General features: G+C 36.2%; 2 protein-coding genes across 3 annotated transcripts; both read right to left on the minus strand.

The window, feature by feature from the left end:
• Window positions 1-1,552: 1,552 nt before the first annotated feature.
• On the minus strand, window positions 1,553-6,589 carry LOC107759370 (NADH dehydrogenase [ubiquinone] 1 beta subcomplex subunit 9-like). Of its 2 annotated transcripts, XR_001642169.2 has the most exons (7): window positions 6,368-6,589; window positions 6,237-6,278; window positions 4,786-4,867; window positions 4,005-4,060; window positions 2,346-2,419; window positions 1,907-2,004; window positions 1,553-1,645 (listed from the first exon to the last, which is right to left on the minus strand). XR_001642169.2 is itself a non-coding variant. In XM_016577299.2 (6 exons), the coding sequence occupies exons 1-5, from the start codon at window positions 6,497-6,499 to the stop codon at window positions 2,372-2,374; spliced, it is 360 nt and encodes a 119-aa protein (XP_016432785.1). In that variant the 5' UTR covers window positions 6,500-6,589; the 3' UTR covers window positions 1,729-2,004; window positions 2,346-2,371. The 2 variants fall into 2 exon arrangements, 1 of the variants encoding a protein (XP_016432785.1); XM_016577299.2 differs by lacking the exon at window positions 1,553-1,645 and having other exon boundaries at window positions 1,729-2,004.
• Window positions 6,590-7,382: 793 nt separating this feature from the next.
• Window positions 7,383-10,589, minus strand: LOC107759369 (fructose-bisphosphate aldolase 1, chloroplastic). The gene is made up of 5 exons (XM_016577298.2): window positions 10,146-10,589; window positions 9,573-9,842; window positions 9,210-9,319; window positions 8,761-9,121; window positions 7,383-7,897 (listed from the first exon to the last, which is right to left on the minus strand). Exons 1-5 carry the CDS (start codon window positions 10,317-10,319, stop codon window positions 7,619-7,621), a joined length of 1,194 nt encoding a protein of 397 aa, XP_016432784.2. The 5' UTR covers window positions 10,320-10,589; the 3' UTR covers window positions 7,383-7,618.
• Window positions 10,590-14,432: the final 3,843 nt, after the last annotated feature.

The following is a 14,432-nucleotide window of genomic DNA, read 5'->3' on the forward strand; positions in this document are numbered from 1 at the left end:
ACTTTTAACCCGCACCAAAAACTATTTACATTCGGTAGCCGAAAAAGTGTACATAATATAATTTTTGTTTATAACATACATAATGTGTATATATACAAAAATATGATATTATTTTGAGAGCGGCTATATAATGTCATTTTCCCTAAGCCATAGCATTTGTGTGGCTGTAAAACTTTTAAAATTTGTGGTCTGAAACTTGACATATCACTTGTATCATGTATGACTATAAATACTTTTTATTAAGAAAATATTGAAAGATGTCAATCTTTTTGAAACGGACTAATAAGAAAATAGTGTCAATTTTTTTGAGATAGAGGTAGTAATAATTTTCAAAATGAAAATGACAAGTTGGTGTAGAGTAGGGAATAGTAGCTTTTTTTCTTTTCTTTTTCAATTGGTTGAATATACGACCTACATTTGGTTCAAGGTATTTTCTCTCTATATTTCTTCATAAAAGCAAGGGTTTTTTCAAGATTATTTTTAATCGATTTCAACTCAACTATTTTATCAACAAACCGACCAATGATTCCCACGGAAAAGACGAATTTTAGATAGAGGAGGTGGATAAGAGTAGGTGGTTTTAGGTAGGGAGAATATTAAGAAGACAATTTGGAGAAGAATTGAGTTATGTATTTGACTGATTGTTTGATGAAATAAACGTTGATTATGCTTTTGGGTCATGTTATAGCAAGTTGATTGATTTTGACAATTCGCCCGTATTCCTAGTTTCAAAAATGTTGACCAAATCTCTCAATTACCAAAAACGTTGATTTTGACTTCCTTTCAGTTCTTCTTTCTGTCTCCCTCCTACCCAACCTCCTCTCCAAGAAATAGTGCCCCCTCTTATTATTTGGCGGCAAACGGGCAGGTCGGGTTTTTTCTATATTTAATACAGATAGAAAATATGTTAGTCGACAACAGATAATATGAATATTCATATTATTCATGATTTCTTAAATATGATCACTTTTAAGAGAAATTCCAGTCTCCCAAATTTGAGGAATCCTCTATTTGGTCTTTTCAAATGTAAAAGTTAAAATTAAGGAACCCCCAATTTGATCTTTGCAAATGTAAAAGTTATCCATTTTTTAAAGTGGATAATATAGATCTTATCCATATTTGATCAATTCTTAAAAATTCATTATCCAATTTATTTTTTAATGAATTATATGGATGCATAACTATTTGTTTTATCCATTTTGCCACCACTAATTATTGTCCTATCATGTACTTTAATCTATTATCTTTATTATGAAAAGTTTTTTGTAATAATAAATGAAACAGAGATTTGAGACGTGTTTGTGTAAAACGAAATTTGTGTTTAAATAATCAATTTAAAAAGCATTTGAATAACAATTAGTGTTTGGCCAAACTTTTAAAAAGTATTGTCGAAGTATATTTTTTCTGAAAAGTGTTTTTCAAATAAATGCTTCCGGGGAGAAGCTACTTTTTTCTGTTTCTGCTTCTACTCAAAAACACTTTTGTTTTGCTTCAAAAAGCTTGGTCAAACAATTAACTTTGAAAAAAAGTATTTTTGACAAAAAAACACTTCTGGCCAAGAAAAAAGCTTGGCCAAACAGGCTAGAAGTTGTATCAATTTAATCTTGGTTTGAGTATGGTTCCATGTTTGTCGCCGTCATCAATCCTATACATACAAGACAAACATCAAATTTTAATTGAAAATTTGTCTAAACCAACGACAGAAGTGTACCAATGATAATCAAAATATGAGAAAGTGAAAAGCCACATAATCCTCGCACTTCACTGAGTTTGACTTGATCTCCATGTTTTGACGTTTATTTTTGAAATTTTGCTGTTTGCAGCTGACAATTACTAAACAGGAAAATTAAGGTAACCATAGTATGGTGCCAATTCACATTTCGAAACATAAAACTAAAAATCATACCAACTTCGCATTGAGAAGTCTGTGAAGCAGATGGTATCACTCGGAAAAGAAAGAGACATGATTTGAATGTTCTCACATGCCTGCAACTTCTGAATTTGCTGCACCCAAAAATATAACATGTAAAATCAAAAGGGAGAATTGGTAAGCAACTAAGTATACATTCTAATAACTAGAATGATAAAGAATGATTATATTTCCATTACACTGTTGACAATTTATAATGAGTGATATAACCATCATCTGAGCCTCTACTTTCACAAGGTAGGGGGTAAGGTCTGCTACACATTACCCTCCCCAAACCCCACCTGTGGGATTACATTGGGTTTGTTGTTGTTGATATAACCATCATCAGACAGTACGAGTAAAGTAACTTGCATTTCTAACAAAAGTACAGAACCATTTGAGCAGCAAATATGAAGATACACAGACTTGATTCTACCTTTATTTTATAACCACGAGACAGGATCATACTAATTCAGCCTCTTCCTTGCCATAGTCATACACTATCTCAATCTGCATCAAGAACTTATGAATTAGACATATGGAGAAACGATAAGCGAGGGCATTGTGATAGCATCCACTCAATACAAGATATTGAGTGGATGTGGCACCTAGTACATGTCTATTAACAAACATATGGTAGCAACTCAAGCATGAAGAGGCAACATAGAAGTACCAAAACAAAAGCCCAGTGCTTCTTGTAAATAATTGTCATGCCCCGTACGAAATAACACTAGTATATCATTGCAATTGATGTGAAATGCAGTAAACACTAAGGCAGAATACTCTTATCAATTTTCTACATGATATATTCTCATAATACATTCATAATAGAGTTTTGCCAATTAATATAAAGCTCAAACTTGAAATGGAAAAACTAAATTCATGAAAAATTTCTCTTTCTCGATCAACTATAAGTGTAAGGCAATGTATTGACTACATTGCCATCTTCTTTAATCGAATCTTTTCCTTTTTCCCATGAATTCTATTAACAGTCATCATTGGTGTACCCAGTCAGAGAATAACAACATTAAAATGCAAGTGTGTCAAAGACAAAGGTTAAGTTACCGGACTTGTTTCCCAACTGAACGACCCCTAAAAGTCCGCATAACATCATGCCTACTCCCATAAACAAAAAATTGAAATCCTACACCACCAACCTTCACAGTTGATGCATGAACCTAGAAAAGTGAAGCTACAATATAGACAGTACACATAATGAGCAAATAAACAGCCAATCACTCAACTTCAATACGCACCATGGCAAGAAAGAAAATTAAAAAGATATTGATGTACTGTTGGTATCCATATTCAGCTCACAGTAGGGCTGTGCATAATTTGGTAAATACCGAATTACCATACCAAACCGAAAATTTTGATATTTTGGCATTAGGTATTCGATATTTTGGTATTTGGTTTAAGTTTTAAAAAATATTGGTATTAGGTATGGCATTTGGTATTTTAAAATGAAATACCGAAATACCGATACCATACCGAAATATATATTATATTACACAATACATATATTATTAATTATAACATAAATATAAAAATCTAAAATTTTACTTTCCTTTATTTTCTAAGTTCATCAATTAACTCTAAGCAAGTAACAAGACATTTCTAATGATCAAATCTATTCTTTTATATACATTTTTCTCTCTCTGGGTTGATATTTGCTAGTTTTGGACAAAACTTTTGTCAAGAAATATTTTTACTTTTGTACTTTTGAGTACTTTAATTTAGAATATTACAGTCTATAACTCTATGCACTAGTTAGTATTCAAACCGAATAAACCGAAATTACCAAAACGAATAAACCGAAACCGAAAGGAGAAAAACCGAACCATACCGAATTTAATTAGGTAGGGTATTGGTATTGCATTTTAAGAAACCGAATAACGAAAATACCGAACCGAAATATCTAAATACCGTACCGTACAGACCGACGAACACGCCTAGCTCACAGTACTAAATAGAAGTTGAAAAATATGGTATTGGTAGAAATTTACAAGGAGGATAGCAGGAAACAACTCAAGCAACCGGTTAATTAATAAATGAGAGAGGGTGCACAATGCAAATAAACTTCTAAACAGATTACCCCTTCTGGCGGTACAGGGTTTCTGTTGAACTTGGAACCACCAGGAGCCCATGGAACTGCTCATCAAAGCAAAGAAGAACAAGATACTGTTAAAAGTCCAGAATAGTAGTAAGAGTTGCTGAGAGATTTTCTCCGTCCAATTTTACTTGATAAAAAGACAAAGAAGTTTCTGTCCAAGACAATCGAAATGAACATGTGAGCGTCAACAAATTAAAGTTACTTTTTTCGGTTTAAAATATAATCTAACCCAACAATATCTGACTTTATGCTTCTCTTCCTTTAGTATCGATATACTAGTAAATGTGTAAAGATAGTTTTACGGCTGTTAACAAATAAAACATTGTAATAAGGAAGAAAATCAGATAGTCCATCAAGGAAAAGTACATTGCAAGCAAGACAAGAATTTAGGAAACCTCTAATTAGTTAGCATCTTATAAGCAGAAATCTTAAAAACTATCCACTTCTAAACATATAACTTTCTGCCAGAAATATAGTCTTGGTTATAAAAAAAATTGCAGTCTTTTCCTCATAATTTAGAAAAGTTATCCTCCCAGTAACCAAACATCAACGACCTCCAACTGTTGGAAGCATGTCACATAAAAAGGGCAAACAAGCAGATTTGGACAGTCCTATGCAAGCACAAACTTAAGGAAATGATTCGAGTTGAAAACTTATTCCCCATATACTCTCAGTCTCTTAGATGCCATATATCTATGGAATTTACTTCATAGGGAAAAAATCCAACTTGCGACACGAATTAAGAGCTCGCAAAGGAATTTACCAATGTAGGGATCAGGGTGCCGCCACTTATTATAGCTTGCATCGCCATCAGCTATAAGTCTATCAATAGTTTCAACATCTTCCTGGATGTCAACAGAGTGAACAAAAAGAGAATATCAAATTATAGATACAAGTGCCGTCAGAATAGTAAAGTCTTTCAGTTGCACTAATGAATGCCACTCTTGCTTATCCGTTTGACCATGAAATCAGCTAATATTAAGACAAGCAAGTAGATTCATTTGTTTCCGTCCTGGACAACATTTTCTTTCATTATAAAAGTTTCTGAATACAACAACAACAACAACAACAACAACCCAGTATAATCCCACTAGTGGGGTCTGGGGAGGGTAGTGTGTACGCAGACCTTACCCCTACCCTGGGGTAGAGAGGCTGTTTCCGATAGACCCTCGGCTCCCTCCCTCCAAGAACTCCCCACCATGCTCTTGGGGTGACTCGAACTCACAACCTCTTGGTTGGAAGTGGAGGGTGCTTACCACTAGAGCAGTCCACTCTTGTCATTCTGAATAAAGATTTGAAAATAGTAAAACTAAAGCAGATGACTGATTTCTTTTCATTATGTCATACTTCACATGGAGAAATCAGTTCATATAACAATAAGGACATATACATTTTTTCCATTTAAATAAGTAAAAAGAAGCTATAGCCTTAATTCCTACATTGAGCTGAAGCAAGTTGCTTACCACCAAAACCCGGTATTTTTAGCACACAAACGCGTAAAAAGAGAACTAACAAGCTGATAGACAAGATTTTTTCACATGGACTGGTCACATTATATGACAATAAGGACATAAGTGTGTTTGATAGAAGCAAGATATTCTCATTTTCTACTGATTTACTACCAGAAAATATTTTCCACCAATAGCAGAAAATAACTTTCGCAGAACATTTCCCTTCAAGAATATCCCAACTCTCCATATCACTTGTTTCAAACAACACTAAGACATATTTGTAATCTTTTATACTCAAGAAATTAAGCAAATAACTATCCTCGTACTCTTTCCGTTCACCTTGTATGAGTATCAAATGGCACTTACTCTGAGAATCAACTGTCAACTTACTTCATAGTTTATACCCAATCAAACCCCGAAAAATAACGCGGAAAATGATTTTTCAAGGTAAACATTTTACTCCATTCCAAATTCTATGGGTCCGTCTTTCTTCTTTGATATGTAAAAAATTAAAGATATAGACCTTACTTCCTACAATGAGCTTAAACAAATTTATTTCTAACAAAAAATTACAACTTTTGCCATATAAATGGTAATATAACATGTGAAAAATCATAAAACATCGATTTACTGGAAAAATAAATTTAAAAAAATGAAGGAGAATGAGCTCAAACCACGTGTTTGTATAACATGTCAAAAATCATAAAACATCGATTTACTGGAAAAATAAATTTTAAAAATATGAAGGAGAATGAGGTCAAACCACGTGTTTGTTGGCCTCGAACCTCTCCCTGAGCGCATCGGCCTAAAACAAAAGGCAGAGAAAATTAACACCTTAATTAGAAAGGCGATGATATGAAGAAATGTGGAGATCGAATCAATGATAGAGATTACATCAGAATAAAAGAGGTGACGATGAACGGCCCAATTGAGAGTGTCTCTGAGAGCACGCCTGTAGAGGATCCGAACTCTCTCCTTCTGTGCTGCTCTTCGCGCTACGTACCAAGCTGCTGCTACTCCGCTCATCGCTTCTCTCTCTCCTAAATCTCCCCCTGTTCACAGCCTGCTCTCCGTTTCTTCTCTTTGCTTTGAATTTCCCCAAATCATGTAAGCTTGGGCTTACGACGTCGTTTTGATCCTAGTTTTTCTTTTTCATAAGTGAGTCAATTTTGCAAAAAAAAACAACAAAAAATTACCTTTTTTTATATGTTCTGTTAAAACATGCTTGTGTCAAGTTAGGTTGTCTATATATTTTGCCCTTTGGGGTACGATTATTTTTCGGACCCCATGTGAATACATGATACTTTGTGCACCGGGCTCCTACTTTATTAAGATTCAAATTATTCCCCTGTCACAATTTATGTGAATTTAAAAAGAAATCAAAACTTTTAAAACTTGTGGTTGAAATAAGTCATAGATATTTGTGTATTCTCGTTAAATATGAAATTGAAAGCTTAAAGTTAAATTATTTTAAATATAAAAAATTATAATTCTTTTTGCGGTAACTAAAAAGGAAAGAATAACACATAAATTGAGATTGAGGGAGCACCGTAGAGGCATGCCGTTAAATTGTAGCTTTAGGTTTAATTGTTTTTTCCCGTTTTATGAAGTGCCTTTGAGCGATTATTTTTTGTCTCTCGATCGGTCCTTTCACTAAACGCATAATAGGGGTAAAAATTTATTTATATTTGCTTGGTTTGAGATAAACAACATGTGCACATAAATTTTTGCCCGGAATATAATATAGTTCCCCTATTTTGTAGTAAATGATAAGTTGTCCGTTATATGACTCTTGTTCATTGAACTCTTCTTCAAGCTTTGTATTCAATGAAAAAGGTATTATTAGTTCAGAAATTAAACCAACCAAGGTTATCTTAGCACAACTAGAAAACTGATTCGGGCTCAAACATTGTAGGAAACTGTTCCACCAGTAGTGTTTGATTCATTAATAAAATACTACTTAGTACTAGTAATTTTAATCAGCAAGAAAATAGTAAGGTAGTTAAATAGTACAAATAATCAATCATATCAAAAATACTCTTCTCCATAGCTATATACTGATTACATTTTGCATTCCTCTGCTACACTATAGTGTATAATCAACCAGCTTATTTTCACTTGTTCGTGTTCAAGACTTTGATGCCCTTAGTAAACGTAGCCCTTAACAAACATTCCTTTTTTAGCTTCGTCTGATTCACCCTCGCCAGTGTACTTTCCAAGTTGAGCAAGAGAGTTGGCCTTAGCTCTGACTAGCAACGCGTCCTGAGCAGCCTTCACGTTCTCAGGGAGTCCGCCCCATGTCTTCAAGCAAGTGTTTTGAAGAGCCCTCGCGTATGAGAAAGATACGTGCCACGGGTTTGGAGCTTGGTTCATGGCATTCAAGTTCAATGTAGCCTCAACTTCTGATTGTCCACCAGATAAGAACTGTTCAAATCCCAAACAACATTGAGTTGAGTAATCTCCTACCTTTGTTTTAAAATGTATGCTGTTTCTCACCTCAAATATTTACAGCCTATACAATATGCACTAATAGTATGTTGAAACTTTCTAGTGATAAAAAAGGGCAGCCCGGTACATTAAGCTCCCGATATGCGCGGCCTTACCCTGCATTTCTGCAAGAGGCTGTTTCCACGGCTCAAACGCGTGACCTCCTGCTTTACCAGTTACGCCAAGGCTCCCCAACATGATATAGAAACTTATACATGTGACATATGGGTCTATAAGGCCGAAATGAACATTTGTACACTCAAAACATAAGCCAAAAAGTCCATACAAGTATCCATACACATGACATCAACTTTCTAGTGATAGTCGCTAAGAGTTGTGAAGAGCTGGCTCAATTAGACATCCCAAAGCATAGGTTTCAATGGTTCTTAATGTAATTTTTATATGCTTTTTGCCATTTTGGTAACTTTTACGAGTTTAACTTCTATATATACCGACTGTGTAAAATATTTTTTGCTACCAAGTCATCTACTTAAAATATAACTACATGTAACTGGTCATAATTAGTGGAACTAGTTACCTTAAAACAAGGCAGACAACTTGCTATAACATATTAAGTTACACTCATAGTATAAAGTTCTACTACCCTCAGTGTGTATATATATATATAAGTTAAACTCAATGCATGTATCCTATATTCAGAAAGTCTTCTGCTAGTTGACAAGCTTTTCTTTTCTTGTTATAAGTATTAACAACTGCAAAATCAATATATCTTTATGTCTTTAGCAACTCATATAGAATTTGAGATTTAGTGAAACGGTAAAAATGAGGAGGAAACTTGCCATGATTCCAGGGACAGCAGGGGGAATTCTTCGGCGGAGAAGCTTGAGAGTATAATCAGCAACTTGCTCGGGAGTAGCCCTGTCTTTGCATTCAGCACCAGGAGTGACCATACTCGGCTTGAGGAGAATACCCTCAAACATGACATTGTTCTCGGCGAGGTAAAAAAAGACCTCGGCCCAAACCTGCTGTGCAACCTCAAAAGTCCTGTCAATGCCATGTTCACCATCCAACAATATTTCCGGCTCCACAATTGGGACCAAACCACTGTCCTGAGCAATGGCAGCATAGCGAGCCAAACCCCACGCTGCTTCCTTCACTGCCAATGCAGATGGTCCGTTGGGAATGCTCACGACTGTACGCCTGAAATACCAAAAACATTAAGTATATATCATTATAGTGCACCTGGTTGCCTTTTTTATTGAAGTAAGTCGGATTTCCTAAAATTTACCATTTGGCAAAGCGAGCTCCTTGTTGGTAGTATGCAGCAGTGCGAGAGGCAAGGCCGTCTAGACCTTGGCACCATGACTCATCATTTGAACCAGCAAGCGGCACTAAACCCTGTTTTCAATCAAGTCAAAAGATGATCTTTAGTTAGATAACAGAGGTACTTTGAACCAAATATGTTTGAGAATCAAACTAAAATAGAGTTGAACACCCTGGCATTTTATTCGTCTGGCCCCCAACCAAAGGCGGATTCAGAATCTTAAATCATCAGGTGCAAAGTATCCTTTGCATCGACTACTTTTCCGTTGTAGTGACAACAACTTACAATAAATATATAATTCCCAAAAGTGTTGCATTTTAAATATACCTTGTCAACTTTGATACCAGGAACAATATTTTGTTCAACAAGGACATCAACCATTTTGCGGCCATCAGTCGTGGATTGGTAGAGGGTCTCCTCGAAGAGAATGGCACCAGAGACGTACTGTCCAAGACCTGGAGCTGTTATAAGCAAAGTTCTATAAGCTTGGCGGTTAGCCTCAGTGTTCTCTAACCCAATGGAAGCCAAACGCTTTCCGCAAGTGGCATTTGACTCGTCCATCGCCAATATTCCACGCCCTGGTGATGCAATTGTTTTCTGCACAGTTACCATAAACACTTCATTATCACATTGGTCTTTTATTTGCCTCTTGCTCGATCTGCTAAATTTATTAATGAAGCATTAAACGGGCCAATTATTAATAGATTTAACTTATATACACTGACACTGAAATGAATTTCTACACTATCATTATATCTGTTTTAACTGGTTATAGCAGGCTATTTACTTTATCGGCAGCTACATGATATTGTAGGTCATATTAACATGGCAATTTATATTAATTATACGCTATCAGTGCACAAAAGTTAAACTCATTATTAATAGACTAATGAAACTTACAGCGGTCTTGACGAGCTCATCAGCATAGGAACAAGCGGCGCGGACAGTAAGACAAGGGGCGGTTGTAGGGTGGCAGCGGATAACTGAGACGGAAGGTTGGCGAAGAGTTTGTCCCTTAACGAACTCAGATTTGTCAAAAACTGGAGATGACTTTAGCAGAGATGCTGAGGCCATTTTCTTGTTTTTTTCTTTTTCCTCAAAGTAAGAGTACTCTTACTACAAATACCTTATCTCAGCTTTCTCCTCAAGTCTCTCCTTGCCACAAACAAAGTTCTCAAGCAGTTCCAAATTTATAACTGTGTCAAGACAGCAATTGTTTCACCAAAATGAAGATATCTCATTTGAGGTTGTCATGCTCTAAACAATGTCCACTTGCCATGTAGACATAATTTTTCTTTTTGGTGTAGTACAAGTGGTTAAAATATATGGAATTATTTCCACCTTGCAAAAGAATTTCCACTATGTTATCATATGGACTTTTTAAGTCATTAAAACTGGAAAAAAAATCTTTGTTTTCTTGGAGTTATTTGACAATTGAAAGCGACATTACAATCACGATATACTAGAGTACAATTAAGTTGGCTTGCTCAAAGCAACACCAGTGCCCAAACGTGAGGCTCTGATTAGCAGTCCTCTATTGAGGCCAGGGGCGAAGCTACATTGTCCTAAGGGTGGTCTTTCGTCGAAAAATTATACTGTGTATATATAGGTAAAATATTAGGTTTTAGAAATATTATAACATAAATTGAACACCCTTTGTCGGGTAATTATTTTTACTTCTTTTAAGTTTGAATACTCTTAGGGACTTTTGCATCTATACCCAATTTTTGGGGTCACAATTGAAGCTACACCCACTGCTAGGTTATGTGTCCTGTTATGTTTTGATGATCTAACAAACTTAATGATGAAAACCAGATGGGGAACCTGTTACACATGTTCAAAGTGCTCAAGAACAACAAGTATCAAGTCAGACACAAGTTCCAACAATCAGAGTCAAAGAGACGACAGGAGAACAGATGGACATAAGTTCCCTTGCTGACTGTACCAGTCAACTGCTCACAACTATAAAGTTGCTGCAACTGTTCCTCTGCACACACGCAACAGTGTGACCAGTGCAGCAGCCACCTCCTAGGACATGCCTTGTACCGGATATTGCTTGCATTATCCAAGTGATGCCACTTGTGTAATATTAATATGAAGCAAAGGGAAAACAACACACTTGCACATTCAAGAATTGATCAAGCTTTCTCTCAAGTGTTGCCAACTTGCAAGTGACATTCAAGGCTTCAAGAATAGAGAAACATCATAACGAAAGACCAGTTTCCTGCATTGAGTTATTACATGTCCCTAGTTATGTTGTACCTTTGTTAAAGTGATTTACTTGTAATTCTTACTTAGCTTAGCTAGAATCATTGTGTGGGAAACCTTTTGTAAAATCATAAACCTCGTGTTTGTGTCTTGACTAGAGCTAGTCGAGTTGTGAGCTTTGTAATAGAGTTCTTACAAAGAGGCTTGTAATAGAGTTATTACAAGTGAGTGAAGGGTTAAGGTTTTAATTCCTAGGTTACAATAAGTTGTAATTTGAACTTGCTCGTTTAGTGAAGTTGAAATCCTACGAGTGTAGGTCGTGATTTTTAATCCCATGAGCTGGGAGTTTTCCACGTAAAACTCTGTTGTGTCATTTACTTATCTCTTTGTGTGCGTTCTGTGGGAACTGATAAAGAACCTTGTTTTCTATACAGTTTGGTGGACCCTAAGTTTCTATCAATTGGTATCAGAGCAGGTTCTTTCTATGAGGCTAACACCTAGAAAGGATCCTAATGGCTGCTTCACCAAACTTTAAAAAATGTCAATCTACCTACAGACCGCCAAGATTCAATGGCCAATACTACGGATGGTAGAAGACAAGGATGGATGATTTCATCATGGCTGAAGATTCAGAGCTCTGGGATGTTATCTGCGATGGTCCTTTCGTTCCTATGAAGACCATTGGTGAACCAGCAATGACAGTTCCTAAGACAAGGAAGGAGTACAACGATGTTGATTGCAAGGCTATAGAAAAGAACTTTCGAGCAAACAAGATCCTCATCTGTGGTATCAGACTAGACGAATACAACGGGATTTTTGCATGTCAATCTGCCAAGGAGGTCTGGGAAGCTCTCCAATAGCACACGAAGGGACAATTCAAATCAAGTAGTCGAAGATTGATATGCTAACCACTGAGTATGAACTCTTCAGGATGAAAGATGATGAGTCCATTCAGGACATGCACACTCGCTTCACCTCTATCATCAATGAGCTCCATTCCCTAGGAGAAATCATTCCAAGGAACAAATTTTTCAGGAAAATACTCAGCGTATTACCTAGTTCCTAGGAAAGCAAAGTAAATGCTATCACATGGGCAAAGGATCTACAAAAACTAACCACTTGATTAACTTAGTAGTAATATGAAAACTTATGAAATAAAGAAGAAGAAGGATCATGAGAGAAAAGAGCCCAAAAGGAAGAATAACCTCGTCCTCAAGACAGACAACAATGACTCAAGTGGTGAGGATGCTAATATGGCTTACCTGACAAAGTGATTTCAGAAAATGGTTCGCAGGAATGGAGGTATTGCAAAAAGGGGAAGCTCCAGCAAGCCAAGAGGGTATGACTTATGTCATAAATGTGGAAAGCCAGGACACTTTATTAAGGACTGTCCTCTCCTTAAGTAAGATCAGTACAATCACAACACAGACAAAGCAGCCAAGAAGAACCCGGTTCCTGACAAAAGATTCAAGAGAAAAGAAATCGCTAATAATGTTGTGAAACAAGCTCTTGCTGCATGGGGAGATTCTTCCAGCGAATCTGGAGAAGATGATGCACAAGGTGATACCTCCGTGATGGTAGTTGAAAGTAAAACAGCTGATTATGATTTTATCTTTGCCTTGATGGCAAAATCTGACGATGATGAAAATAATGATGATGATGAGGTAAACTTTCTAGACGTTCAAAGAAATATAAAGTCTTACTCTCAGAAAAAGCTTATATCTTTGGTAAATATTTTAATTGGTGCTTATCACAATCTTATAAATGATAAAAATGCTTTAACTATAGAGCTAGGAGAGGTAGAAAATGAGAGAGATGATTTGGTAATCGTAGTGGTTGGCCTAAAAGAAACCATCAAGGATTTGATGAAAGAAAAGAGTGTTATGATTAAAAAGGTTGAAGACGTAGAATATGAGAGAGATGACTTGTTGGTAGTCGTCATGGACCTAAAAGAAACAATAGAGAAATTAAAAAGGGGAAACAGTTCTGGGACTGTCCAAAAGGGAAATAAAGTTGCAAGTGAGACACACATTAAGCTTGAAAATAAACTCAAATCTGTGAAATCTAGTCTGTGTGCTGAACTTGAAAGAAACAGACAGCTTCAAGAAGACCTAGGCAGAGTTAAAAATGACCTAGAAAAATCTCTAAAGTGGACCTGGTCCTCTGATACAATTGCTGCCATATATACAAGCAGTGGTGGGAACAGGCAGGGAGTCGGGTTCCAAAAGGAAAAGACTCTCTACAATTCACATAGCAAGTATGTTACCATCCCTGATAACTGACTTTGCACTCACTGTGGCAACACTGCTCACTTTAAAGAAAGTTATAAGGCTAGAATTCAGTCCCAACAGAAAAACAAGGTTTCTATTGAAAAGGTAACTGCTGTTAAGGAACCTGGTTCCTCCATTAAAAAACGTACATTGCATGCCTGGACAAAAAGAAGTTTAATTCCCTTTTCCTCACTACAAGGGATCTAAACTTGTTTGGGTTCCTAAGTTTAATCCTTGATTCTCTTGTGCAGGGAGCAGTAAAAGGAAGTAGCCAAAAATGGTATATGGATAGTAGTTGTTCTAAGCACGTGACTGGAAGCATCGATGATTTCCTTTCACTCAAAGCCTTGCAAGGAGGGAGTGTGTCCTTTGGCAATGGCAAAAAGGGATACATTCTGGGAGTAGGAAGAATTGGGAAGTCACTCACTCACTCAATTAAAAATGTGTACTATGTGAACGACTTGAAATATAGCCTACTGAGTGTTTCCCAAATCTGCGAAAAAGTAAACAAAGTGGAATTTGTGTCAAAAGTCTACACAATCACAAATCGTGTGACTCGTGAAGTGGTCCTGGTGGCAAAAAGATACAAAAATATTTATGTTGCTGATTTTGAGTCCTTGCAAAATGGGGATCTCACATGTCTAAGTGTTGTTGATGATGATACTGAATTATGGCACAGAATATTGGGTTATGCAAGTTTTACTTTGCT

Source organism: Nicotiana tabacum, chromosome 24, assembly GCF_000715075.1.
Source record: "Nicotiana tabacum cultivar K326 chromosome 24, ASM71507v2, whole genome shotgun sequence".
In the NCBI taxonomy this organism is placed as follows: domain Eukaryota; kingdom Viridiplantae; phylum Streptophyta; class Magnoliopsida; order Solanales; family Solanaceae; genus Nicotiana; species Nicotiana tabacum.

Coding starts and splice junctions, on each gene's coding strand:
- LOC107759369 (XM_016577298.2), bottom strand. CDS start 10,319: ATGGCCTCAGCATCTCTGCTAAAGTCATCTCCAGTTTTTGACAAATCT. Junction 9,843..10,145: donor ATGAGCTCGTCAAGACCGCT/GTAAGTTTCATT, acceptor GTAACTGTGCAG/AAAACAATTGCATCACCAGG. Junction 9,320..9,572: donor CTGGTATCAAAGTTGACAAG/GTATATTTAAAA, acceptor GATTGAAAACAG/GGTTTAGTGCCGCTTGCTGG.
- LOC107759370 (XM_016577299.2), bottom strand. CDS start 6,499: ATGAGCGGAGTAGCAGCAGCTTGGTACGTAGCGCGAAGAGCAGCACAG. Junction 6,279..6,367: donor GTCACCTCTTTTATTCTGAT/GTAATCTCTATC, acceptor CTTTTGTTTTAG/GCCGATGCGCTCAGGGAGAG. Junction 4,868..6,236: donor TCGAGGCCAACAAACACGTG/GTTTGACCTCAT, acceptor GTTGACATCCAG/GAAGATGTTGAAACTATTGA.